This window comes from Symphalangus syndactylus, chromosome 2, assembly GCF_028878055.3.
Source record: "Symphalangus syndactylus isolate Jambi chromosome 2, NHGRI_mSymSyn1-v2.1_pri, whole genome shotgun sequence".
NCBI classification, from domain to species: domain Eukaryota; kingdom Metazoa; phylum Chordata; class Mammalia; order Primates; family Hylobatidae; genus Symphalangus; species Symphalangus syndactylus.
This window is the reverse complement of record NC_072424.2, coordinates 5756747-5781054: the sequence shown is the minus strand read 5'-3', so window position 1 is coordinate 5781054 and position 24308 is coordinate 5756747. Positions and strand designations below refer to the sequence as shown.

The 24308-nt window shown below is 57.8% G+C and overlaps 1 protein-coding gene across 3 annotated transcripts in view; it reads left to right on the top strand.

The window, feature by feature from the left end:
* Positions 1-24308, top strand: part of INPP5A (inositol polyphosphate-5-phosphatase A) — a 235756-nt gene that overhangs the window by 193150 nt on the left and 18298 nt on the right. For all 3 annotated transcript variants that reach the window (XM_055245047.2, XM_055245039.2, XM_055245059.2), the window contains exons 10-11: positions 11545-11640; positions 11799-11873. In XM_055245047.2, coding sequence (XP_055101022.1) covers positions 11545-11640; positions 11799-11873 — 171 coding nt within the window. The remainder of the gene's footprint in view (positions 1-11544; positions 11641-11798; positions 11874-24308) is intronic.

The following is a 24308-nucleotide window of genomic DNA, read 5'->3' as shown; positions in this document are numbered from 1 at the left end:
TAGCGGAGCCCCGTCCCCCTGCCGCCGTGGGTTAATGTTAGTGCAGCCCCGTCCTCCTGCCGCCGTGGGTGAACGTTAGTCATTGTCAAGTTCCCATCTTACCTGGGGACCCAGTGTGTAGACAGACCTTGTGCAGACCCAGTGGGGCACTGCCCTCGCCACGTGCCCAGCGTGCTCTGGATGGCGAGGCGGGCCAGTGACAGCCTCTCTGCCCTCCCTGCCAGCTCCTCAGCCACGGGGACGCCCTTCCCTGAGGGTGGAGGTCAGGGCGGTGAGGGCCTGCAGAGGGCACGTGAGCTGGGCCGTGCTGCTCGGCTCACAAGCTTGTTATTCTAGAGTCTTGGTATAAAATAGCAATGTCAGCAACAGAATCACTAATTTAAATCATGAAATTTATTTTTTAATTTCTCTGTTGAGAAAGAGACTTTTATTTGGTCTGTTTCTATATAGGGCCTATGACATCAACTGAAAATAAAATAAAATGTTATACTTAATTATAGTGACGACATTAGGCTTCAGATTTAGGGGATTTTCTTCTAGGAAGTTCACTTTGCAAATATTACCCAATATTTTCAACTGGTATATTGATGCCAAAAATCTTAGAAAAAGAAGATAAAAAACAAAAGACGTTGTGGCATTTCCTCTGGTCTGTCTTAGGACTCTGTCAGAGGAACTGGTTTTTGGACTCACTCCTAATTGATTCATAATCCGTAGTGTGTTCACTAATCTTTAATGCACTTTTCTGTATTTTCTTATGTGCTCATACTTTATTTAAAAATTCCTCTGCCTGCCCTTGGTTTAAAAGAAACCCATGGGAAAGGTAGGGCACAGAGCAGGTCTCTCGTGCCAAGGCAGGGGGTTGCTGGAGACCCCGGACACTGTGTAGCCTCATTCGTCGTCCTCCTTCACACGTCGCACCCGGCTCCCCTGCTAGCAGTCGGTGGCTCTGAGAAGCATACAGGGGACCCTGGGACGAGGGCTGAGCTCTGTGTTCTGCGTCCCCCTCCCTTTGTCACATCCCTGTCCCCACGTCCAGCCATGCCAGTGGAAGGCTGGGGATGTCTGGAAGAGCCATCGAGAGGCACAACAGGTGCTTCTGCCACCGGGCAGGGCTGGTCCTGCAGAGCCACCCCTGGGCCCAGCAGAGGGTGCCTGGCATGGTGCTAGACACAGCCTGAGAAAGAGACCCGCCGCCTTCTTCCCAGAAAGTCTGTTGAGCTCTCGCTGGCGTGAGAGCAAGTGGGCGCCACTCCCGTTCCACGCGCGCCATGTCCGAGCCTGCCAGGCTGCTGGAGTCCGGGAGCAACCTTGGGAGAGGACATGAAAGAGTCTTTATAGCGTGTTGTTGTTCTGGGTGGCCGTTGACAATGCACACAGAGAGGAGGGAGGCCACTCCGATGCTGACGCCAACATCTCCCCACGACAGCGCCTTTCACTGGCTGCATTTCTGCACCCCGTAAGCTCGGGATGCAGGGCCTTGTGCCTGGCCCTGGGGCTCGCAGTGAGGTCTGTGCTCCAGGGCCTCACAGTGGGCGCTTTTGTCAAGTGATAGGGTCCCCCTTTGGGGGAGTCTAAGGTTTACCAGGAAGACCTTTGAGAAGATGGGAGTTCACCAGAAGGGCTTTCTCTTGGGAAGTCAAAGTAAGGGAGGCCGGCGAAGTGTCTGAGGGCCCGCCCCGCAGCCCTCCCAGCAAACCCCGCCCCGCAGCCCTCCCAGCAAGCCAGGCTCTCGGCTCCTCAGATTCCATCCGGGATGGTCATTCTCTGTGTCCGGTGCCCACCCTGGTCCTAAAAAGCTAGGAAATTGGCACCATGGCACACTTTACAGAACACCTTTCCTGGCTCCACTGGGGGCTGAGCATGGGCGCGTGCCCCCTGAGGAAGGATCCTTGGTGCCTGCCGCCCTGGCCTCCCGGCCTTACCACACATTTTCCACGCCAAGTCTGGCCGGGGTCCCTCTGCCAAGCTCAGGCCCAGCCCCCGGAGAAGCCTGCGTGAAGCCTGTGGTGGGGGCGTGCCAACAGAAGGCAGCGGGGAGGTGGTTTACTCATCATTACCCTGCACCTGCTACACCCCCAGCCCATCAAGCCTGGAGGGCACAGTTGTTGCCCTGTGGGCCTGCGTGCTAACAGGTCCTAGTAGCCACCAGTGTACTTGGGGATGGTGGCTGTAGCGCCAGCCCCCTGACCTCAGCCACTCCCGGAGGGAGACACAGCACTCTCTGGCCTCTGCTGTGCCCTCCTCGCCCTGGGGGCCGGGCGAGCTGCCCTCTCGCTTCCAAGAAGCCGCACATGCGTGTGCCATAGGAAAGGAGTCTGGAGCCTCCGGGAGTTAATTTGAGATGACGTGTGCTATTTCCATCAAAGATCGTCAGGCTTGGGTGTGGTGCTTGCGAGGCCCTCGCCATGCCCCCTCCCAGGACCCAGGGGCCTCAGCAGAGGCGTCTTCTGGGTCTGAGAACCTTGTCTCCGCCCTGTGTGTCCGTTGGCCTGTGTATATTTGATGAGCACTGACGTTCGGGGGTGCCACCTGTGTCCACCCCAATGGGGATGCCAGAGGACTCCAGAGGTGCAGCTTCCTCGGCACTTTCCGTGGCGTCCCCAGGACAAAGCAGGTTTTAAAGGCAGGGCTTGCACGTCGGGGCTGCCTGTGAAGCGATTGGCTGGTTGTCCTCCTTTCCCACTCCACGGCGATGCCTATGACCTGCACCAGAGTCCATAATGTGAGTTACCAAGGAATAGCTAACCCCACGGGACCAGTAATGCTTCTCCAGTGGATATCCAGAGGACTGGGGTGTTTGTCAGAACTTAGCGTTTGAATTACCTCTGCCCGTTTGCAGTGACCTAATAGTAAACCTGGAACTTCTGTGTGCTGGTTTGTCAGTGGGCTCCGCAGTTTTCTGAACTGTAACGAAATTACCTCCTCGATTCTGAGCAGTGGTCTAGACCCTCAGGCACATTCAGGGCAGGAGCGGTGGGAGCATCTTAGTTAATTCTTCTTTCACGGTGAAAGCATTACGTTGATGTAGTGGCACCGCCTCCTGGAGCACAGATTTATATTCATGTTCACCATTACTAGGAGAATTATTTGTAGCATAGAAAATGTTTATCCCCTGGAGTCAATTCTGTTTTCTAGAGTCATTCAAAAACTTTAAACTGAAACTGTAATGATTTCCTATTAACTTGTTTTAAGGAAAACCTATGTAAAGTACTTGGGCCTTTTGTTGTGAAACATATTTTAGAAATCCTTTTCTACTTCCTCCTTTCATCCCTGCTGCTAGCGAGTGGCCACGTGGAACTTCCGTGTATAACCCTTCTTTATTTCTAGACATGTTTCTGGTTAAAATTTAACCAAAAACTACAGGATAATAAAGAAGGATGGGACTTGGCGAGTTTCTTCCTGCCATGCCTTTGGTCAGTTTTCCAGTGAGAGCCACTCACAGGGCCCACATCGTTCGCCCCCAGCCTGGGTCAGGCTTCTCTGACATCACAGTGATTTCCTGGACGGGGGGGAGGGGGGAAACAGGGAGGGGGAGGGGGAGGAGAGAAACCCCAAGAGTTGACCTACAAAGAAAGGGGAAGGCCAGGGACAGTGGCTCACACCTGCCTTCCCAGCACTGTGGGAGGCTGAGGCAGGAGGATCATTGAGCCCAGGAATTCAAGACCAGCCTGGGCAACATAGGGAGTCCCCGTCTCTACAGAAAATAAAAAAGTAAAATCAGCCAGGCATTGTGGGGCACGCCTGTAGTCCCAGATACTCAGGAGGCTGAAGCAGGAGGATTGCCTGATCCCGGAGGTAGAGGCTGCAGTGAGCCAGCCATGATCGCATCACTGCACTCCATCTGGGCCAACAGAGGAGGACCCTGTCTCAAACACATAAAGATAGAGATACATAAAGAAAGGGACACAGCCTGTCTTGGGTTGACAGCGTGAGATGGGCTGGCCGGATCTCCACAGCCCAACAGCGGGCAGCTCTGTGTCTGTGGGTCACAAGTGGCTGGTCTCAGTCTGGTTCCTGCTGGACAGACGCTGCAGGTTCACACCACAGGAACTTCTCGGCATCTGTGCCAGGAAAGTTAGAGCTTCCTCATCCTCGGAACCCCAGCCTGCATTGCACCCAGAAGTGGATACCCCCAAATGAAGCTGGAGGCTGCTGTCCACTCTGCAGAACCCCTCGTCACACCCAGAAGCGGATACCCCGGAATGAAGCTGGACATTGGTATCTGCATCCGCTTGCTTTACTCAATAGCCGACGTAAACTGAGGTGGACGTCGGTATCCGCGTCTGCTTGCTTTACTCAATACTGATGTAAACCGCAGCTGGCTGCAGCACCCACGAATGGCTTCTTTCCGAGATGTGGCCGTCCTCTGCAGAAAGGATGCATACTTACAGAGAAGGCACTCGCTCCTGCAGGAGAGCAAAGGCCAGGTCAAAGCTGTGTGGGACAGGAGGTGTCCTTACGAGTCTCCTGGAGAGGGCCCTGCTCCCAGATGCTGATCAGGGCCTGCAGCCCTGAGGGGCGGGTGCTCTGTGAACTTACCAGTTAGAGCTCATGAGCCAGACTGCATCAGATAGGGCCGAGGAGGGCTGGCGAAGTGCTCCTCACAGGTGCCTGTTCTGTTCCTGATGGATGAATCCAGGTGAGTCCTGTGTGAACACAGAGCTCAGAGAGTCCCACCCTGAGAACACACTCTGTGTTCCCCTTGATGCAGCCCCGACCTGGGCCAGCACGCGCAGCCCTGCCCTGCAGGAGAAAGCCTTCGCATAGTGGCACCAGCGCAACCCTGCCCTGCAGGAGGCCTTCACACAGTGGCACCAACGCAGCCCTGCCCTGCAGGAGGAAGCCTTTGCATAGTGGCACCAACACCGCCCTGCCCTGCAGGAGGAGGCCTTCGCACAGTGGCACCAACTCTCAGAGGCGACACCACGCCTTGTCCTGAGCAGAGAGGGTGGCGCTCCCAGCTTTGTCCTGAGCAGAGAGGGTGCCCACCGCCTCTGGAAGTCAGCCCCAGGCCTGAGCGAGAAGGCCGCCCCCAGCTTCGCTCACTGGCCGTCAGTCTCAGATGCTGCCTGCCATCCCCAGCTGGAAGGCGGTTGCATCTAGTCCGGCGCCCAGTCAGGCTGTGTCCAGCCAGAGCTTCCCATGCAGGTTCTGCTGTTTTAGCCATCGCTGTTCTTCAGGGAGGTCTTGGAGACCGGCACAGCTTTCTATCAATTACAGCCCCGCAAAGCAAAAAGTGCCTCCCGATGAGTTCGGACCGTGAGGGGCACCCAGCTCCGATGCTTCCTTCCCGGGGTCTGGCATCCCTGGTGAACCTGGGCCTTGGTAGCCAAGAAACCCATCATTGAAATTCATGATGCCGGTTTGGTTCTCTTTGCCGAGATTTATCATTGACAGGCATCCTGTGTCCTTTGGCCCTTTATTTAACCGCTGAAGGCATTGTTTTTAAGACCATTTCTTTTACAAGAGTTTCTTTTCACATGTTCCTACGAACATCTGTTTGTGGCTGAAATTCGACGCAGCCGGCCTGCGCCTGCCCCGCGCCCCCTTTGTCCCCAGCCTTTGTTTCTGATTTCATGCTATCAGAGGTCTGCGTGTTTTTCTGCATGAAGTTGTCAGCAGGATAAAAGCTCAGGAGCAGGGTCACGTTGAGAGGGGTGGGCATGAAAAATTGGTAAAATGTGTCTTCAAGCCCACCCACCAGCGCTCCACTCAGCCCCAGCAGGGACCAGGCCCGGGAGTGAGGGCGAGCCCCTCTCGCAGACCCTGGAGGGCCGGACCCTAACCCTGGGGCTGTGGGCTCTGCCCCTCCCTTCATTCATTCATTTGTCCCGTGGGTATCAATTGGATGTCTGCAAAGTGCCAGAGGCAGTTTGCTTCCGAATCAGCACTTTCTTCAAGACTAGACTCACTCCTCATCATGTGTGGGGAGGAAACTTCTGAATCGCTAAAGTCAGTGGCTGAGTTCACACCACCCCCACCAGCCCACAGCGGTCACACCCTCCAGCCTCACTGGAGCCCAGACATTACCCTCCCAGGAAACCTGTGATGAGCACTGGGGTGCACACGTGTGCTGAGGACACCCTCCAAGGCCGGCCCCAGGGCTCGGACAGGCGGGCTGGGGCCACATCTGAGTCTCCTGGTTTTAGTGCATTCACTCTGGTGCAGACAAACCATGGCTGAGCGTGTGGTCCCAAATTCCATCCTTGGAACAGAGGAAGTTTTTGTTATGAGAAAGAACTCTAGCCACAGTGGATTTCCACCTGCAGGTCTGTGTCTTGCGACACTTAAGGGCGAGGCTGGACAGGCCCCCACAGAGGTGGAGGAGAGGCCAGCTCTGGCCAAGCTGCCAGACACCACCAGGGGAGCAGGTGCACCCGCAGAGCTTCTGTGCCTGCTGAGGGGCTGGGGGTCGTGGCCTCAGGAGAGGGCTCATTTTGTTGCTTTCTGCTTTAAGGTGGTTTTTCTTTTGGTTGGATGAGAAAAGTTAGTTGAGCCCCCCCCAAGGATTTACTCAGCAGCCGAGTATGTAGGAACTGGCCTGGTCCTGGGGCCAGCATGTGAGCCATCCCCCACCACCCACAGGCCTCCCAGGAGGCCCTGCTCCCGCAGCAGAGCGGCCGCTGTCACCGAGGCAGTGGCCAGATCAGGAATTCCAGGACCCCCAGGAGAGTGGGACACTGTGGCTCCGCTGGCCCCTGTGTCTATGGAATCGGTGTCAGCAGACATATGGTGGGATATGCCCGTAGGTATCGGGCAGATGGGGGAGTTTCAATACCGTCTCCTGAAAAAAGCCTTATTTCCTTGATAATGGTTTAATTCCTTAAGAATGCACTAGAATCTGCCCCTTAGTAGCTGCCTGTGGTGTTTCTAGATTCGGGGGCAACGTTGGCTTTGTGGTTCATTTTTGTTTTATTTAACTGTGAACACCCTTTTGCTCCCCGCATTGAGGCGAGAGAGAGGACACGGCTCTCAAGGAGATGAAGAAGTTGTTGGGATTCCCAGGCTTCATGAGGCCGGGCTCTCCCTGAGCCTGAGGCGACCTGGAGGGCCGGCTGGTTTCCATCCACTGAGGAAGGTCAGGATTCAACCTCAGCCTCACTTTGTGCAGCCGCCATGGTAGACATGCCGCCACAGACCACGGCACCGTTGTCCCTCCCGAAAGTGCCATCCTGGGCCCGGCGGTGCAGCCCATGGCAGCTTGCGAGGCCCGGGCTGCCCGCCTCTCCCGTGGCACAGGCTTGCAGACAAGGTGTGCCCGAGCCAGCGGCTGGCTCAGGAGGCCACAGAGGTGCATTTGCCTCTGCTCCACGGGAGCTTGGGCGGTTCTGGGAGGGCCTGGGGCACAGGGCGACGCGGTGGGAGGGCGCCATGGCCTGTCGGCCTTTGATCTTGGGGCAGGTGGTTCTGTCCGCTCGCCACAGAGGACCGGGTCCCCCATCCCCTCGCGAGCTCCTGGAGGCCACGGTGCTCCTGGGGACGCCTCCCCTTTGGGAAGGTGAGGGCTGGGGCTGTCCCTGTTGCCAGGCTCTGGCCCTAGGAAGGAGGTTTGTGGTCCCAGTGACTAACGGATTCCCTCGTCTGCCTGGAAGTGTGTTGACCACCAGGGAGTAACCAGGGAACCGGACTCGCTGTGTGGCAGGAGGGGCATCTCCCAGCCTTCGCTCCTGACTGCTTTTCCAGTGCCTGAGCCGCACCCTTGGGATCCCAGCTTTCTCTTCCCGAGTCTGGGCAGCATCTGTGCTGGGCCCTGCTGGGACCTTCCTCCTCATGTGAGGCATGTCACGGCTGGCACTGGCCCCGGCCCGGGTCTCGGGTGTGGTGAGCCCACGGTGTGTCAGACCCTGGGTGTGGTGGGCTTCGGGCGTGGTGGGCCCAGGCGTGGTGGGCTTTGGGTGTAGTGGCCTCAGCTGTGGTGGCCCCCGAGGAGGAGTGTGTCCTGGAGAACAGGCAGGTGCATGAGAGCTCCCAGCTCAGCCACAAGAGCAACAGGTGCTGCCCACCCAGCCTCGCCTGGGGCTTGCTCCTGCCTACCCTGAGACCCCTCGGCAGGACCTAGAAGCCAAGCCTGGGGTAGGGCCTCAGCATTGCCTGCACGCTGCCCATGTGCCCGGATGGCTTCTCCTGAGCCCTGAGTGGGCCCCCGAGGATGTGTGTCCACTTGGCCCAGGCAGGGCGCTCTGGACACCTGGTGATTCCAGGTAGAGAGTGGAGCCCAGGTGCCTGCTGGATGTGCGTGTGGTGCCTGGAGGCTACAGCCAGTGAGGATTCATTTCAGAGAGTACAGAACAACTTTTTGTTTTTATAAACCAGCTCTTGAAGGTTGCATTTAAAAACTTGGGCTGACAGGGTCTGAGAGGATGTGTTTGCCTTTAGTAGAGTTTTGGATTTTGTGGCAGAGTGTCCGTGGCAGTTGAGGGGATGATGGGACAGATTCAGCTCCCTACATGAGACCAACTGCACAGGTGCACATCGAGGCGAGTCTGCCTGCCATGCAGCTCCGTGCACATCAGAATGACCGCGTGATTTCCTTGCACAGAAAACAGCCCTTCTCCTGGGCTGACACCTGTGCCCTCGGCCTGTGGACGCCCTGTCCAGGCAGCATGCCTCCTCGGTTATCCAAACAGTAAGAAGAAATGCAGGAACTTCGTGATCCACATGCAGGTGGATGACGCTGGCACACAGCGTTCCCGTTAAATTCTAAGTGTGGATAAGACGGCACGCTGGACCACTCTCTCCAGAGCCTCTTCGTGCGGCTACTAATAACGAAATACATCTTAGATGGCTTTTTAAACATGGAATTTAGGGTATTTGTTTCTCCTTTCAAAAGAGAAGAATTCCTTCCAAAAGTAGGCGAGCCGGAAAGGCCCAGCCTGGCCGCTTTCCGCATGAGTGGCCACGACTTTGCTGGATTGAAAGGCGAAGGGAACAGGCCAGCTTTGGCCCGTTCAGCCCGGCCTGATCACTGCTTTACAGCCTGTGAATGAGGTGGCTCCGGGGAGGGGTGGGGGGTGGCCAGCCCCTTCCTGGGCCCTGGGGTCCATCAGATGTTTGTCCTTTGGGAGCCCGCCTGAAGTGCTGAGATAAAGCAGTTTTTAAACAGTTTCCCGCAGATGCCTTTTGGGAGACAGAGCCATGAATTTCCTGAGCCGCGTCCTAGGGTGGCTACAATGGCCGTCTGCCTGCCAAGCCTTCTCCCATTCAGGGAAAGCAGCTTAAGCCACTTAAGCCCATTAGCATCTGGATGGGGCCGGACCTCCTTGGGACACAGGGGTGGGCAGGGTGGCCCCGCTGTGTGGCTGTTTGGGTGCTTGTTCTAATCCTCACGCCGTTTGAAGGCTCCAGACTGATTTGTGACACATGAGTCCAAAAGCCACTTGGGGGGCTTGACCCCATCAGCCCGTCTGTGCTCGGAATGTCAATGTCCTACCCTGGAGTGTGCTTTGGGGATAGCAGGTGGCCGCCTCCTGGCCCAGGCTGAGACGCTGCACACCAGCTACCAGGAGGTGGACGCTGCATCTTGGCAGGAGGCGGGTCGGGCTGCCGAGGGGCTCCAGAGTTCCTCTGAGTTCCTGCTGAACGCATGCCCGGAACCTGCACAGGAAGGCCGGGCACTGGCCCAGGGGTGTCCTCCTGAGCCCTGTCTCCGAGCCCCCGCCAGCGCCCGGGATACTGTGGTGCTCCTCAGCAGCACCAGCTCCCAAGGGCCCTTCCAGGGAGAAATTTTTAAAACCAAAGTTACTTTTGGTGCAGTCGTCATTTTATAAAACAAAAATCATGTATTATTTTCTTAAAAAAACAGATGTATAGACCAGGTGCAGCTGCTCACACATGTAATCCTAGCACTTTGGGAGGCTGAAATGGGACAATCGCTTGAACCCAGGGGTTCCCTGGGCAACGTAATGGACCCTGTCTCTACAAAAATTTAGAAAATTAGCTGGGCATGGTGGTGCATACCTACAGTCCCAGCTACTCGAGGGGCTGAGATGGGAGAATCACTTGAGCCCAGGAGGTCAAGGTTAAAACGAGCCTTGATCATGCCACTGCGCTCTGGCCTGGATGACAGATCAAGACCCTGTCTGCAAAAAAAATTTTTTATTAAAAACAAGCTTGATTGAGGTATAATTTACACACAAACTATAATCCAATTCTAGACTATCCCTCCATATAATCCAGTTCTAGACTATCCCTCCAGCCCCCGCCCCAGTCATTTCCCTCCCAGCCCCCGCAGTCTCCTTGCTGCCTCTGCCTCTCCGACTTTGCCATGTCTGGGTATTTTGCGTAAATGGAATCTACAGTCTGTGGCCTTTTGTGTAAGGCAGCAGCTGCGCCCTCCTCCACCCACACCAGCGATGCAGAAGCGCCGGTGCCTCTGCCTGCGGTGAGCACGGGCCCTCACTGTCCACACGGAGCTTTGATTTCTCCCAGATGTGGGTCTCACACTTCCCTTGTTTGGTGAGATCCTAGGCATTCTTGTTTTCATGACTTCTGCCAAGCTCGGAGAGCTCAGTGCCCACAAGGCCCCTGTGTCGGGGCCAGGGGCACCCCGTGGCCAGTCCACCCAAGGAGGGGTCTCCAGCTCTCTTACCTTTAGGGACTGACCCTCAGTGACCATTCCCTGCATTGTACTGAGGTTAAGACGAGAAGAATTTTCAAAACAGGCCTCAATGTAATCCTTCGCAGTGATCTGTGCCGGCTGTCGGCCAGCCAGGACGGTGCCTCCTGGAGCGGCTCAGCCATGCAGTATGGGAGAGAGGTCAGCACTCACTCAGCCTCCCTCTCCTCTGCTGCCCAGACGACTGCCCCTTCCCGTAGCTGGTCAGGCCAGTGAGCATCCACGGGCACCAGAGGCCGCAACCCTCACCCTGCAGCACTCCTGCCCCAGCCCCTGTTCTTGGTCCTCCTGGTCGGTGTGATCTCCGGGACCCTGGTGGGAGCCCGAGCTGCTCTTTGGTCCTGTCCACCTGCCTCTGGGCCCCTGCCCACCCCAGCCTGCGCCCCGGGGACTGGTTTGAGCCCATTAACACCACAAAGCAGGCATGTGACCTCAGCCGCCCCTCCCACGTCGGCTTCACCAGATGAGCCTGTTGAGACTGTTCCCGGTCAAGCCGCCTGCAGCCCTTGCTCGTTGTCACAGTCGAACAGCTCTCGAGGGGGTTCAGGGATGGGCGACAGCGAGCGGGAGGAGGCCGGCCATGTGCCCCTGCAGGCACCCCCTGTGCCGTTCTCAGCGCTGCTGCCTTCGGAGCCTGCTGGTCTTCCTCTGGCTTTTGCCCCGAAGCAGCTCTGTGGGCAGCAGCAGTTCCAGGGTGGCCTGACGGTTGCAGCCACGCTTTGTTGGGGAGCAGCCGGCCTCAGGCCCTTCGCACGTGTGAGGGTCGGCTATTGTGGGAGTGGCCCCTGACCCCAGGTGTGGAAATCTGGGTGTGACACAGCTGCTGTCTGGAACCAGCCATCCCATCCCACTGACTCGGGGTGTCGGGTGACGCTGCCATGGGCAGGTAGGCCCCCCTGGGACTTATCTCCATTGCTGTCTTTCTGCAGACGCTCTGCACAAAAGCCACCATGCAGACGGTCCGGGCCGCCGACACCAATGAAGTGGTGAAGCTCATATTTCGTGAGTCGGACAACGACCGGAAGGTGAGCGGGGCCTGTGACTGGGCGGGTGGCACATAGGGCCTGCGCGGGACTCTGCAGCTTCCTTCAGAGCCACCCTGCCTGCCTGGGGCAGTGGGGGCCGGGGGACACGCACGAGGCTGGGGGAGCTCAGGTGCTCATGGGCCACTCTGACTTCACAGGTTATGCTCCAGTTAGAAAAGAAACTCTTCGACTACTTCAACCAGGAGGTTTTCCGAGACAACAACGGCACCGCGGTGAGTTTGTGGTCTGATGTGGCGGCTCCCCCGTCCTGGGACACCCATGCCCCCAGGCCTTCCCGTTACCTCTGCTTACCTGGGACCACCCTGCCTTGTCCCTGCCACCTCCAGGGCTCAGTTCTGAGCCGGTACAAGGCAGACTGCTGGGGACCCATATTGGGTGCGTCCTGCACCCTGGGCCAGGTTGGGTGGAGGCTCCGTGTCACTGTCCTGTCCACGGGCAGCATGACGCTCAACCCATCAGCTTCAGAGACCCCCACGTGTGCGAGGGGAGATGCTGGTGCTGTGGGGTGGGGAGGAAACCCCCTTGTCTCAGAGTGAACCAGCGGGGCCTCTGGCCTCGCTCTGAAGTGGGAGACTGAAGGGAGCAGGTTCCTCACACTCCCGTCGCTCAACTTGCTGTGTGTGGGTCTGTGTGTGAGCATGCGTGTGTGCGCTAGTGCGTGCGTGTGCACATGTGCACGTGAGTGCGTATATGCCTCTTTGGAGTGGGTGTGCCGCTGTGTGTCCATGAGCACGTGTGTAAACAAGTGCGTGTCGGTGGGAACGTGGGGCTCAGGTCAGTCCACGGAGAGGTGGCCCCTGCCACTGAGAGGCAGCCCCGGCTGCTGGACCTGCTGTCGGTTTTGAAATCGTGAGTCTTCTGTTAGAGGGATCAGTGTAGGCGAGTGCTGAGGGGCGGCCTACACACTCTCTTTACAATTTTTATTTTTTATTGTGGTCTACTTTTGTCCCATTTTTAATGTATTTACAAATGTTTATCAGCGCAAAGAACCAGGAACCACGCAGCAGCTGGCCGGGGCCCATGTGCGGCCTCGGCTGATTTCTGTAAACATGCCCACTGTGGCGATTCCAAGCCACACGTGATGCCATGTGCAACGAGCCAGTGTCCAAGATATGGAAATCTCAGCATCGGTTCCTAGGGCTGTCCCAAGCCAGCTGTGGTTCCCCCGGCGCTGCGTCAGGGCAGGTGGCCCCTGTCCTCAGGAAGCTGTCTGGGGAGTGGCCGTGGGAGAGGTGAGGGAGCACAGGCGGGTGGACCCAGGCCCATGCAGCTGCGTTCACATCCTAGCATCCTGGGCCAGCCAGGTGTCCGTGCCTCAGTTTCCCCTCATGGGGTTTGGGGGCTTATGGGTCAGTGCATGCAAAGTGCTTAGGGAGAGCTGGGCCCTCTCAGTGCCAGACAGAGGGGCACACCCAGCCCAGCGGACACTGCCAGCCCCAAGTCCCAGGCCCAGAACCTCCACTCCAGGATGGCATTCGCTGCCTCCCCAACAGCCCCCAGACCTCATGCTCCTGTCCTCTCGGGAAGTCACTTCTGCCTCCTGCCCCTCATCAACCCAGAGCCCGAGGCTCCCGTGACGCCCACACCTCCGTGGTGCCTGGGCCTCCTGTGCCCCTCCCTCTCACCTGCTGCAGGAGCCCATGGCCCCTTCCCCCACTGGGGTTGGGTCAGGCCTTGGTGTCCTGTCCCCACACAGCCCCATTGGCCTGGGCAAGCCTAAGATCTCCTCCCCTTCTCTCCATCCGGGCAGGCTGGGTTTCCTCCTGTCCATCTGTGGGAGGCACCGGGCGCTCTCCCCAGCTCCACCACCTGTACCTGGTGGAGCCCCCTCCCCCTCTCCTTCTCAAGCCTCCAGGGCCTGGTGGGGCGGCCTGCCTGTGGCTCCCGCTGCCCTTCTCTGGCTCTTCCTGCGGGACTCTGGACTCCAGGGTGCTTCCAGCTGCGGGACACTCCCGGGTGGCGCATCCCGGCCTCGTCAGTGGGGAGCAGGGAGAGCCTGGGGAGCACAGGTGTCTGGGTGGAGGCAGGTGCCCAGGAGGTGTCTGGGTGGAGGCAGGTGCCCAGGAGGTGTCTGGGTGGAGGTGGGTACCCAGGAACTGTCTGGGTAGAGGCGGGTACCCAGGAACTGTCTGGGTAGAGGCGGGTGCCCAGGAGGTGTCTGGGTAGAGGTGGGTGCCCAGGAGGTGTCTGGGTGGAGGCGGGTGCCCAGGAGGTGTCTGGGTGGAGGCGGGTGCCCAGGAGGTGTCTGGGTGGAGGCGGGTGCCCAGGAGGTGTGTGGGTGGAGGTGGGTGCCTAGGAGGTGTCTGGGTGGAGGCGGGTGCCCAGGAGGGAGACAGGGCTGCTATCCTCGAAGCTGCATGGCTGCCAGAGCTTGGAGGAGGTGCTTTCGGGGTCCCTAGCAGAGCTGGCTCCTCAGTGCCAGGGGGGTGAAGTCTCCAGGGACCTTGCACAGGTCGCGAAAAAGTGGAGGGTCCCTTGGAGGAGGATGCCAGGACAGCCAAGGGAGATGGGATGTTCTAGAAGGAGCAAGGAGACAGGGAAGAGGGAGGCTCCCTCAGCCACAGGTAGGGTGGTGGCGGGAGACAGGTCCCAGCCGGGGCTGCGTGGAGTAGGGTGCGGCGTGGAGGGGCGTGTGACGTGGAGGGGGGTGTGGCATGGAGGGGGCTGTGGCGTGGAGGGGGGCGTGGCATGGAGAGGGGTGCAGTGTGGAGTGGCAAGGTGTGGAGGGGGGCGCGGCGTGGAGGGGGGCGCGGCGTGGGGGGGACGGCGTGGAGGGGGGGCGGTGTGGAGGGGGGCGGCGTGGAGGGGGGCGGCGTGGAGGGGCGTGGCGTGTAGGGGTGCGCGGCGTGGAGGGGTGCGCGGCGTGGAGGGGGGGCGTGGCGTTTAGGGGGCGTGGCGTGGAGGGGCGCGGCGTGGAGGGGGCGGCGTGGAGAGGATGGGGCGTGGAGGGGTGCGGCGTGGAGGGGCGCGGCGTGGAGGGGGGGTGCGGCGTGGAGGGGCGCGGCGTGGAGGGGCGCGGCGTGGAGGGGTTGCGGCGTGGAGGGGCGCGGCGTGGAGGGGGGCGGCGTGGAGGGGTGCGGCGTGGAGGGGTTGCGGCGTGGAGGGGTTGCGGCGTGGAGGGGCGCGGCGTGGAGGGGGGCGGCGTGGAGGGGTGCGGCGTGGAGGGGGGCGGCGTGGAGGGGGGCGGCGTGGAGGGGGGCGGCGTGGAGAGGATGGGGCATGGAGGGGTGCGGCGTGGAGGGGGGCGGCGTGGAGGGGTACGTCTAGAGCATCTGGGAGCGATTATCTTTAATGTGGGTCCAAAGTCCTCCTTTTCTCTCAGCATTTTGACACAGAGCATGCCCCTGCCGTCGGCAGCCACCATACCGTACAGTGTTTCCTACCTTCAGAGGAAAATTAATCTGAACATTTGAGAGAACTTTTGGATTTGATTCGGAATGAAAACACGCTGTGGGGTTGAAGCCGTGCGAGGCACCCCGTGTGATTGTGGAGGCCTCGCGCGTTGTGTCGATACGTCCGGAGTCCCATGCGGAAAGGCGGCCTGAGCTCAGGAGGCGCCTTCTGAGGCTGTTTCTCATGAGAAGAGCAGATGGCTCGGCATTGCTGTCCTGCTACTCAAATCCTCTCTGCTCGGTGCCTGGGACGACGGCGCCTTCGGGAACGCCCCGTGGGTTCCTGCTGACCCGGGTGCCCTCGCACTTGCCTGAGGTGGCGGCACACCGAGTCAGTCGTGCCCAGAAATTGGGAGTCGTCCCCATCGACGGAGGGTCAAGGTGGTGGGACGGGGAGCCTGGGGAGATAATCCCATCTCCACCGTGCGGTTAAACACACAGCACCGCAGCCACGGAGAACAAACTCTCCGTCCGCAGGATGGATGTGCCTGCGCCGGTCGCAGCCCCAAGTCCATCGTATCCTTCATCAACCGCCGGTCTTGTACCCGTCTGACAGAAATTTAATTCAAGCTGGCTCCTGAAAATAATTATTGTATTTTAAGAGTAGTAATCATTGGCCGGGACATGATTGAATGTGTCCATGCCTATTGACTTTTCCTATGATTTATAGCTTTGTTTAGTCGATATTCCCATCGAAATTGTATAATTAATTATAAGTGTGGCTGTCAGGGCTGCAGGATGGAGTGCCCTGGTGAGGATTTGGAGAGATTAAATTTTCCGTGGCTGTCCCAGGGCCTGGCTTGGGAGTTTCCGCAGCGCCGGCCTCTTGGAGGGAGGTGTTTTCTGTGTGTTTAGCAACCGCTGTAGCCTCAGGTGCATTGATTTTCTGTGCCTCGCTCCTTTATCAGTGCCAGTGTCTCTGCAGGAGCGGTGTGAGCCGCGGCCGGGACAGCTCCTGACAGATGCGCAGCTCAGCCGCTGCTTTGTCGTTGTCCACACGGCCCTGCCTGCCTTCACTTTGTAATGAAGAAGAATGTGGGAGACCATGCGAAATTGGTGATCATGTTTGTGAAAAATCTCAGAGAGATACAAATTATCAATTCAACAGCAGCGCGTGCAGTTTCTAATCAGGAACCTCTTCCGTCTGGTATTTTGTTCCAGCCGCAGCAGGGGCCCTCACCCACGTCATTCCGGGGGCAACAGCCCCCATGCCGGCCATGCAGGGCGAGGCTCCCTCCAACTTCTCAGAGCCAGTGGCTGAGCAGGGACACGCCGGGACCCTCCCGCCACACGGGATCCCCCAGCCACACGGCCGCCATGGTCCCTGAGCAGCTTTGCGTTTGTATCACGGTCGTGCGTACCTCTGCCTCCCCTGTAGGTGAGAAGGCCCGTGGGGTAAAGACCGCGTGTTCGGAGTGTCTGGCACAGTGCCGATGCAGGAGCAGCACGGTGAGCCCGTGTCCGATGAGGATGGAGGCAGGCCTAGGCCAGGACGCCTCTGTCAGGAGGACAGCCTCACGAGTGAGCAACGGGGATTCCCAGCCGGGCTGCCCTGGGGTTTTCTCTCAGGCACCAGGCTAAGGGCTGGTCAGTGTGTGAGGGTGAGCGCATATGGGCCTGGGGGGCATCACAGTGGACAGAGGACAGCCTGGGGCCCTCACCCCTCCACCCGCTGGCTCCAGTACCGTTTAAGCAGCTTGAAGGTTCAAGTTCATTTCAAACCACACACGAATTTCCTTTTATTTTTGCTTTGCACTGCCAAAACTGGGGGCCTTCTAACTCAGAAGACAGGGTGGGAAAGTGGCCTTGGTCCACCGAGCAGTCCTGAAACATCACCACCCAGGCAGGACACTGGCCGAGGAATCCCATTCAGTCCCCAAGGGAAGGAGGGGGCCCCTGGCCACCAAAAACCTGGGGCAGCCCCAGCCTGCTCCTTCTTCCTGGAGTTTTCCAGCTTCCCCACAACTTGCCTTGGAGTTGTGCTTATTGGAGTGTGTGTGAGCGTGTGTGCGCGGACATGTGTGTGAACAGACATATGCATGTGAGCCTGTATGAGTATGCATGAGTGTTTGTGCATATGCATGTGAATGGGTGTGCATATGCATGTGAATGGGCAAGTGCATGTATGTGCAGGCATGCGTGCAGACGTGTGTGAGCAGGCATATGCATGTGAGCCTATATGAGTATGTGTGTGTGTGATCGTATGCGTGTGATCGTCTGTGCATATGCATGTGAGCAAACGTGAGCTGGCGTGTGAGCAGGTGTGTCAGCATGTGTGTGTGAGCAAGCATATGCATATGTGTGTGAGCATGTGAGCAGGCATATGCACGAGTGGGTGTGTGCGTGTGTGAGCAGGCGTGTGCATCCATAAGTGTGTGTGGGCGGGCATGTGCATGTGAGCCTGTGTGTGTGTGAGAGCGGGTGTGCATATGCATTTGAGTGGGTGTGTGAGCATGTGTGTGAGAGCAGGCATATGCATATGAGCAGGTGTGTGCGTGTATGTGTGTGAGCAGGTGTGTGCATGCATGAGCGTGTGTGAGCAAGTGTGTGCATGTGAGTGGGTGTGTGTGGGGGGGGTTGCTTTTTAGTTAGAAAGTTTAGGCAGACCCTATCGGCAGCAGCTGAGGCCTGAGGGAGAGGCCGTGGCCACCCAGGAGCAGGTGCTGACCCCAGAGGAGGCTCCAGGGGCCTGACACAGCTCTGCAGGTCTCTCTTGGAGACTGAGGAAGACTGGGGAAGACTGGGGAGTGTTCAGTGGTGACAGTGAAGCCGTCCCCTGCAGTCCAGCCGTACACGTATCCAGACACAAACGTTTGGCACATGTACCTGGCATACACAGCCCTCAGAGATATGTCCAGGCACACCTGTGCACACGCCAGTGTGGAGTCGCCTCTGCCTGGGCCCCAAGGAGGCATCTGCTCGTAGGGACCCCGTCATTGGGTGGTCAGATTTGCAGCTCAGAAGTAAAGATGGCAACACACTCAGAATCCGCCTGGCCTGGAATTCCTCAGCCTGGTCAGGAATTGAAGAACAAAGCAAGTGTGTGTGGTGTGTGTGTGGGGGGGCAGTGTGTGTGTACACATATGTGTGTGCATGTACATGTGTGCACTCGTGTGGTGTATGTATGTGTGTACATGTGTGCACTCGTGTGTGGTGTGTACGTATGTGTGTGTGCACTAGTGTGTGTGGTGTGTGTGTATGTGCATGTGTGCACTCATGTGGTGTGTATGCATATGTGTGTACACGTGTGCACTTGTGTGTGTGGTGTATGCATGCGCATGTGTGCGTGTACCTGTATGCACTTGTGTGTGTGTGTGTGTGTGTGTGTATACAGTCATGTCACATAATGTCATTTCAGTCAACAGACCACATATGTGACTAAGGTTTGATAATCTGATGATGGGGCTGAAAGCTTCCTCTCGCTGTGTGATGTAACCGTTGTGACATCACCATGTGGTGGCACTGGTGTGAAGGAGCCGCTGCGCTGCCAGCCGTGGGAGAGTCTGGCACACGCAGGGATGCCCAGCGCATCGTACTTTAGAGCGACAAAAAACAACTGTGTTGCTGGTGTCTGCGTTTCCTCCCCCACACTTCTTACCATGACTGTAATGCACACCTTCTACTGAATTAAAAAAAGGTACCTGTAAACAGTCTCAGGCAGGTCCACCGAGAAGAAGGCGACGTTATCACAGGAGATGAGGCTCCATGCGGGTGATTGCCCCTGAGGGCGTTTCCGTGGACGCAGAGGTGGCCGAGAGGAATGTCGATGATCCTGACCCTGTGCGGGCCTAGGCATGTCTGTGTCATTGTCTTCATTGTTATCAAAAAATGTTTTCAGATTTTGAAATATTAAACATAAAGATTAGGCAAAAAGTTTATAGAATATATAAACAGAATATTTTATACAGCTATACAATGTGTTTTAAGCTAAGTATTATTTGACAAAAGTGAAAAAGTTGAAAAATGTTAAAGTTTGTAAAGTAAAAAAGTTACAATAAGTTAAGATTAACTTATTACGAGAAAATACATTTCAGTACATTCTGTTACTCTCAGTGTCTCAGCGCTCGGTATTTATAAAGTCTGCCGTTCTGTTACGCTCAGCGCTGGGCATTTCTAAAGTCTGCAGTGCACAGTTGATCCCAGGCCTTCCCGCTCACCCCTGCCCGCTCACCAGCTCACCCTCAGCCCTTTCCAGCCTGCCAGCTCCCTGGCAGGGGCTCCACGCAGGTGCGCCCTTGTTCTTCTTTAGACCATGTTTTTGCTGTTCCCTGTCTATGTTTAGATACGTTCAGATGTGCAGGTACTTACACTGTGTTACTGCCGCCTGCAGTGTTCAGTACAGTGACCTGCTGTGCAGGTCTGCAGCCTTGGAGCCGCAGGCCCCACCATACAGCCCAGGCATGGAGCGTACACGCGCTGTGATGCCCCACAACAAAATTACCCAAGGATGCGTTTCTCAGACCGTATCCCCGTCGTCACGTGACACATGACTGTGTGTGTGCAGAACCCTTGCCAAACAACCTGGATGGATGACTTAGTGGCTGTTGAGGGCTGGGCCACAGCAGAGCAAAGAGGCTGGAAAGCCAAGCCCCATAGCCCAGCGCCATGGCGTGGGTCCCCAGCTGACCCCACAGCCCAGCGCCATGGTGTGGGTCCCTGGCTGACCCCACGGGCCAGTGTGATGTCGTGGGTCCCCGGCTGACCCCACGGGCCAGTGCGATGATGTGGGTCCCCGGCTGACCCCACTGCACAGTGCCGTGGCGTGGGTCCCTGGCTGACCCCATGGGCCAGTGCAATGTCGTGGGTCCCCGGCTGACCCCACGGGCCAGTGCGATGTCGTGGGTCCCCGGCTGATCCCACGGGCCAGTGCAATGATGTGGGTCCCTGGCTGACCCCACGGGCCAGTACGATGATGTGGGTCCCCGGCTGACCCCACAGGCCAGTGCGATGTCGTGGGTCCCCGGCTGATCCCACTGCACAGTGTGATGATGTGGGTCCCCGGCTGACCCCACGGGCCAGTGCAATGATGTGGGTCCCCGGCTGACCCCATGGGCCAGTACGATGATGTGGGTCCCCGGCTGACCCCACAGGCCAGTGCGATGTCGTGGGTCCCCGGCTGATCCCACTGCACAGTGCGATGTCGTGGGTCCCCGGCTGACCCCACTGCACAGTGCGATGATGTGGGTCCCCGGCTGACCCCACGGGCCAATGCGATGATGTGGGTCCCCGGCTGACCCCACTGCACAGTGCGATGATGTGGGTCCCCGGCTGACCCCACGGGCCAGTGCGATGGTGTGGGTCCCCGGCTGACCCCACGGGCCAGTACGATGGTGTGGGTCCCGGGCTGACCCCACGGGCCAGTGCGATGATGTGGGTCCCTGGCTGACCCCACAGCACAGCACCAGGGTGTGGGTCCCGGCTGACCCTAGCTCGGCTGTTTGCCTATTGTCCTGGACTGTCTTATCTGTGGGCAGGGGCTGAGGAAGGACCCCCAGAGCTGGTGAAAAGCCTTAGACCATCCTTTGTCTCCTCCCATGAGGAGCGCGAGGCCGGGAGCTGCTATCCGTGGATGTGGGCCACGTGGGGTCTCCCGTGGCCGTGGGACTCTCCCGTGGTGTCCAGTGGCCCTGTCTCTTGAGGGTCGGGTTTCATCACTTGGAGTCAGACCCCGTTCCTCCTGAGCAGGATTGGAAACTGGGTTTTTCATTTTTCTGCCATCACGTTTCCCTGTCAGTGCAAATCATTGGTTCAGCCAACAGTGATACTGAACTTTGTTTACGGTTAGGATGAGGAGTTGCAGAGACTTTTCTCCCCGAAGGTGGAGCTCTGATTTCCAGAGAACTGTGCATGGTATTCTTCTGACTAAGGCCCTGAGTGTGCAGCAGGTCAGTGTGGCCCAGGCCGCAGTGAGGACGTGCCCGTCCACACACTCGGAGCCCCCCAGGGACCAGCAGTCTCCTTAGGGGGACAGGAAGTCCCCAGGCCCCTCAGTGCCAGCTTGGATGCACCAGGGAAGACCCCCGGGGGAGTGAGGGGTCCTCAGAATCCTATGACCTGGGCGAGGGTCTCTCCAGCCGTGAGTGTACAGAGGAGGGTCGGCGGTCTTATACCCTGAGGCGCCTCATGGCCTGTGCCCAGACAAGAAGCTGCAGCCACACTCCGTGACTTCCGCCTCAGGAACTTTCGAAGGGTGCACAGGCCTGGAGTGGTTCAGAAACACCTGAGCCTGGGATTTCCGACTTCCAGAACCTGCACCGACAGGTGTTAGGGGCTGCCTGGGGCTTCGTTCGCTGCTGTGCTGCGGTAGCCAGAGGGGCCCAGCATCAGAAGGTCCAGTAGGTGGGGCTCCATGTCGGGGTGTGTCCCTGGGCACCCCCATTCCTGCTAACATCGATGCTCTTGGGAAGCGAGGTGGGTGGGGGCTCACAGGGGTGTCCGGCTACAGTGAATAGTCTTGTGTCCTGTGGCCCGGCGCCCTCCTCACCCTGCAGGAGCCCCAGCCGTAAGCATCAGTGATCCCCTTGCCCTGCAGGAGCCCCAGCCCCATGCCCACGCCAGCCCACGGAGGTAGCCCTGGCATCCTCAGAGCCCCCCGGCCCTGTTCAGAGCCCCCAGGGCCTGTTCTCCCTATTCTTGTTCACGTGCCCCTTGATGCGCAGTCCCTTGCTCACTGTGCCTGGTGCATTCACCAGGCTGGGGATACTCAGGGCTGCGGCCTCACGACTTCAGTGCTCAGCCACGCAGCACTGTGCTCACAGACCCCACGCCGTGGACCCTGGCGGCCAGAGGCAGCGATGACCCACCCGGAGCGATAGCCACACTGCGCAGGAAGCCGAGGGCTCTGCTCTCTGAAGCGAAACGAATTCATGTCGGCCAAGAGCTCCAGCTGCTCGCTCCCTCTGCGCACACGCCCAGCCTCTGCAGCACCCGCTGCTTCTAGGAGGTGGAGCAGCCCCAGCAGCCTCAGGCCCTCAGAGGCCCATGTGGGAAGGCACAGCCAGAGGCCCGGCTGCAGCCCAGACAGGCGCTGGGCCAGCACCGAGGATCGGGGTGCTCAGGACTTGAGGGGCGCTAGTGGTTGCTGGAGCCAGAGCCAGGGTCGGATGCTGTGCCGCACGCCTGCGAGGGACGGTGGTCCTTCTGGGCTCCAGAATTCCCTGAGTGCTCCGTGAGAGCTGTGTACCCGCCGTGAGCAGAGCCCTCACTGCAAGAGGCCATCTGTGCCCCTGCACTTTGGTGTTGTCCAGGACTGTGTCCCCCACAGCTGTGAAAGCTCTGGGGTCACTGCAGAAGGCTGGAGGAATGCCGATCCGGGATGACTTCATCAAGGATGTGGCATCGGAGGGCCCCGCACAGCAGAGCCGTCGTTCTGGCTCACCTGAGTGGGAGCTTTGCTGAGGACTCTCCTTTCCTCTGTGCCCATCTCTGGTACAGGGTGACTGTGGCGCAGCATGTGCTTCCTCATGACGCCCAGGCCCCTCTCTCCTGCAGCCCAGGTCAAGGCAGGAGGCCGCTCGGTTTTCCATCTGCACAGCCGGGCCTGTCCTTCCTGGGCGGTCCTTTGTCCACTGTCTTCCTGAGGGGAGTTTGAGGAGAAGCCCCAGGTCTAACTCTGTGGCAGACAGGCCCGCCGCCCTGCATCTCGGGACGCAGCAGGCAGTGTTTCCACTACAAGTGTGGGGAGAGGGGCCCACTTTCAGAGAAAGAATTTGGCATCTGGTGAGAGCATCTCATTTCCAGGGGGAATTTCAGAGAGTTTGCATCTGCATAATATAAATACACACTTGGCAAAAGCAAACCACAAAGCCAGGCTCTTTGGATTCTTAGACTAAAGATGTGTTGGGACCACCAGGCTTCGTACCGCATCTGGTTCGACCTCGACTCCCTGGTGTGCTCTACAGAGGTCATGGCATCTTCGGGTGCCACATGCCCGTCTCTGGGTGGCACAGGCCCCTGAGAGTGCTATGAACTAGCATCTCCAGCTTTTCAAGTTTTACTGGAGTGTCATCAAGGCAGTAACTTGATGTGATAAAGAAAGCAAATGCCTAGATTGTCTGGAGACCACACGCTGGGAATGGGAAAGGCACCGCGGTGCACTGCGGGGGTGTGTGTTCATTTGACAACCCTCTAGGTGCCTGCTCTGAGCCAGGCCCTGCTCTGGGTTAACAAGACAGACAGACACATCCCTGCCATGGAGCTCTGGGGGTGGCAGGTGAGCAGCACAGTGGGGCGGAGCCTGGGGACAGCATGGTGGGGTGGAGCCTGGGGACAGCACGGTGGGGCGGAGCCTGGGGGTGCCATGAGGAAGCTTGCTGAGAACAGCCGTGAGCAGTCACCCCAGGTGACTTCAAGCTGTGGGAGGCCAGTGCAGTGCAGGGACCCAGTGGGTCACTTTGGAGGGCAGGTCCACATTCATTGTAACAACTAAAAAAATTCCCAAAAATCAAGACCCACCAAAGACGATCTTACAGTCACAAACTGTGAACCACATAGGGACACATTCCACAGATAGCAAGAGTCCAGAGGTAAAACAAAGGCAGGGCAGACCCTCAATAATGCCAAATCATTGAATAATTGATACAAATTATAAAATAATATTGTAAATTATTAAAAGCATGACAGAATTAGAAACGTAAGTACCACACTACGAAAAAAATCCCAACAGATTAAAAAAATGTAGGACTTGTAGAAGTATTACCATTAAAATTAAAAGCTCCGGGGATGAATTAAGTGCCGGAGTAGACACGGCTGGAGAAGGGATTGAGGAATGGGATGGCAGGCCTGGGGAACAGCCCAGAATGCAGCACAGAAACGTGGCAGGATCGGACAGGAGGATCAGGGGCTGGGAGAGGAGGGAAGAGCCCAGTGCTCACACCGTGAGGGTCACAAGGGGCACACTGGAGAGTTGATGGCTGGGTGTCTTCCAGAATTATCCAAGACATAAACCTCAGGAAGCATGGTGAGTCCTGAGCAGGAGGAACAGAAGTAAATCCACACACAGACATGTCAGAGTGAAACAGTGGAACGTCGAACATGAAGAGAAGATTTTTAAAGCAATGTGGGAAAAATGTCCTATTACCTACAAGAATGTAAGTGGCAATGGGTTTCCAGAACAACCACAAAAATACACACCAGGAGAAGTGGAGGCATTCAGTCAAAGAGCTGGTGGAAAACCCCACCCACACACTTAGAGTTCTCTCAGCAGCCAACTCAGCCTCCAGAACGCTGGCCACCATAAAGACAGTACCCCACAAT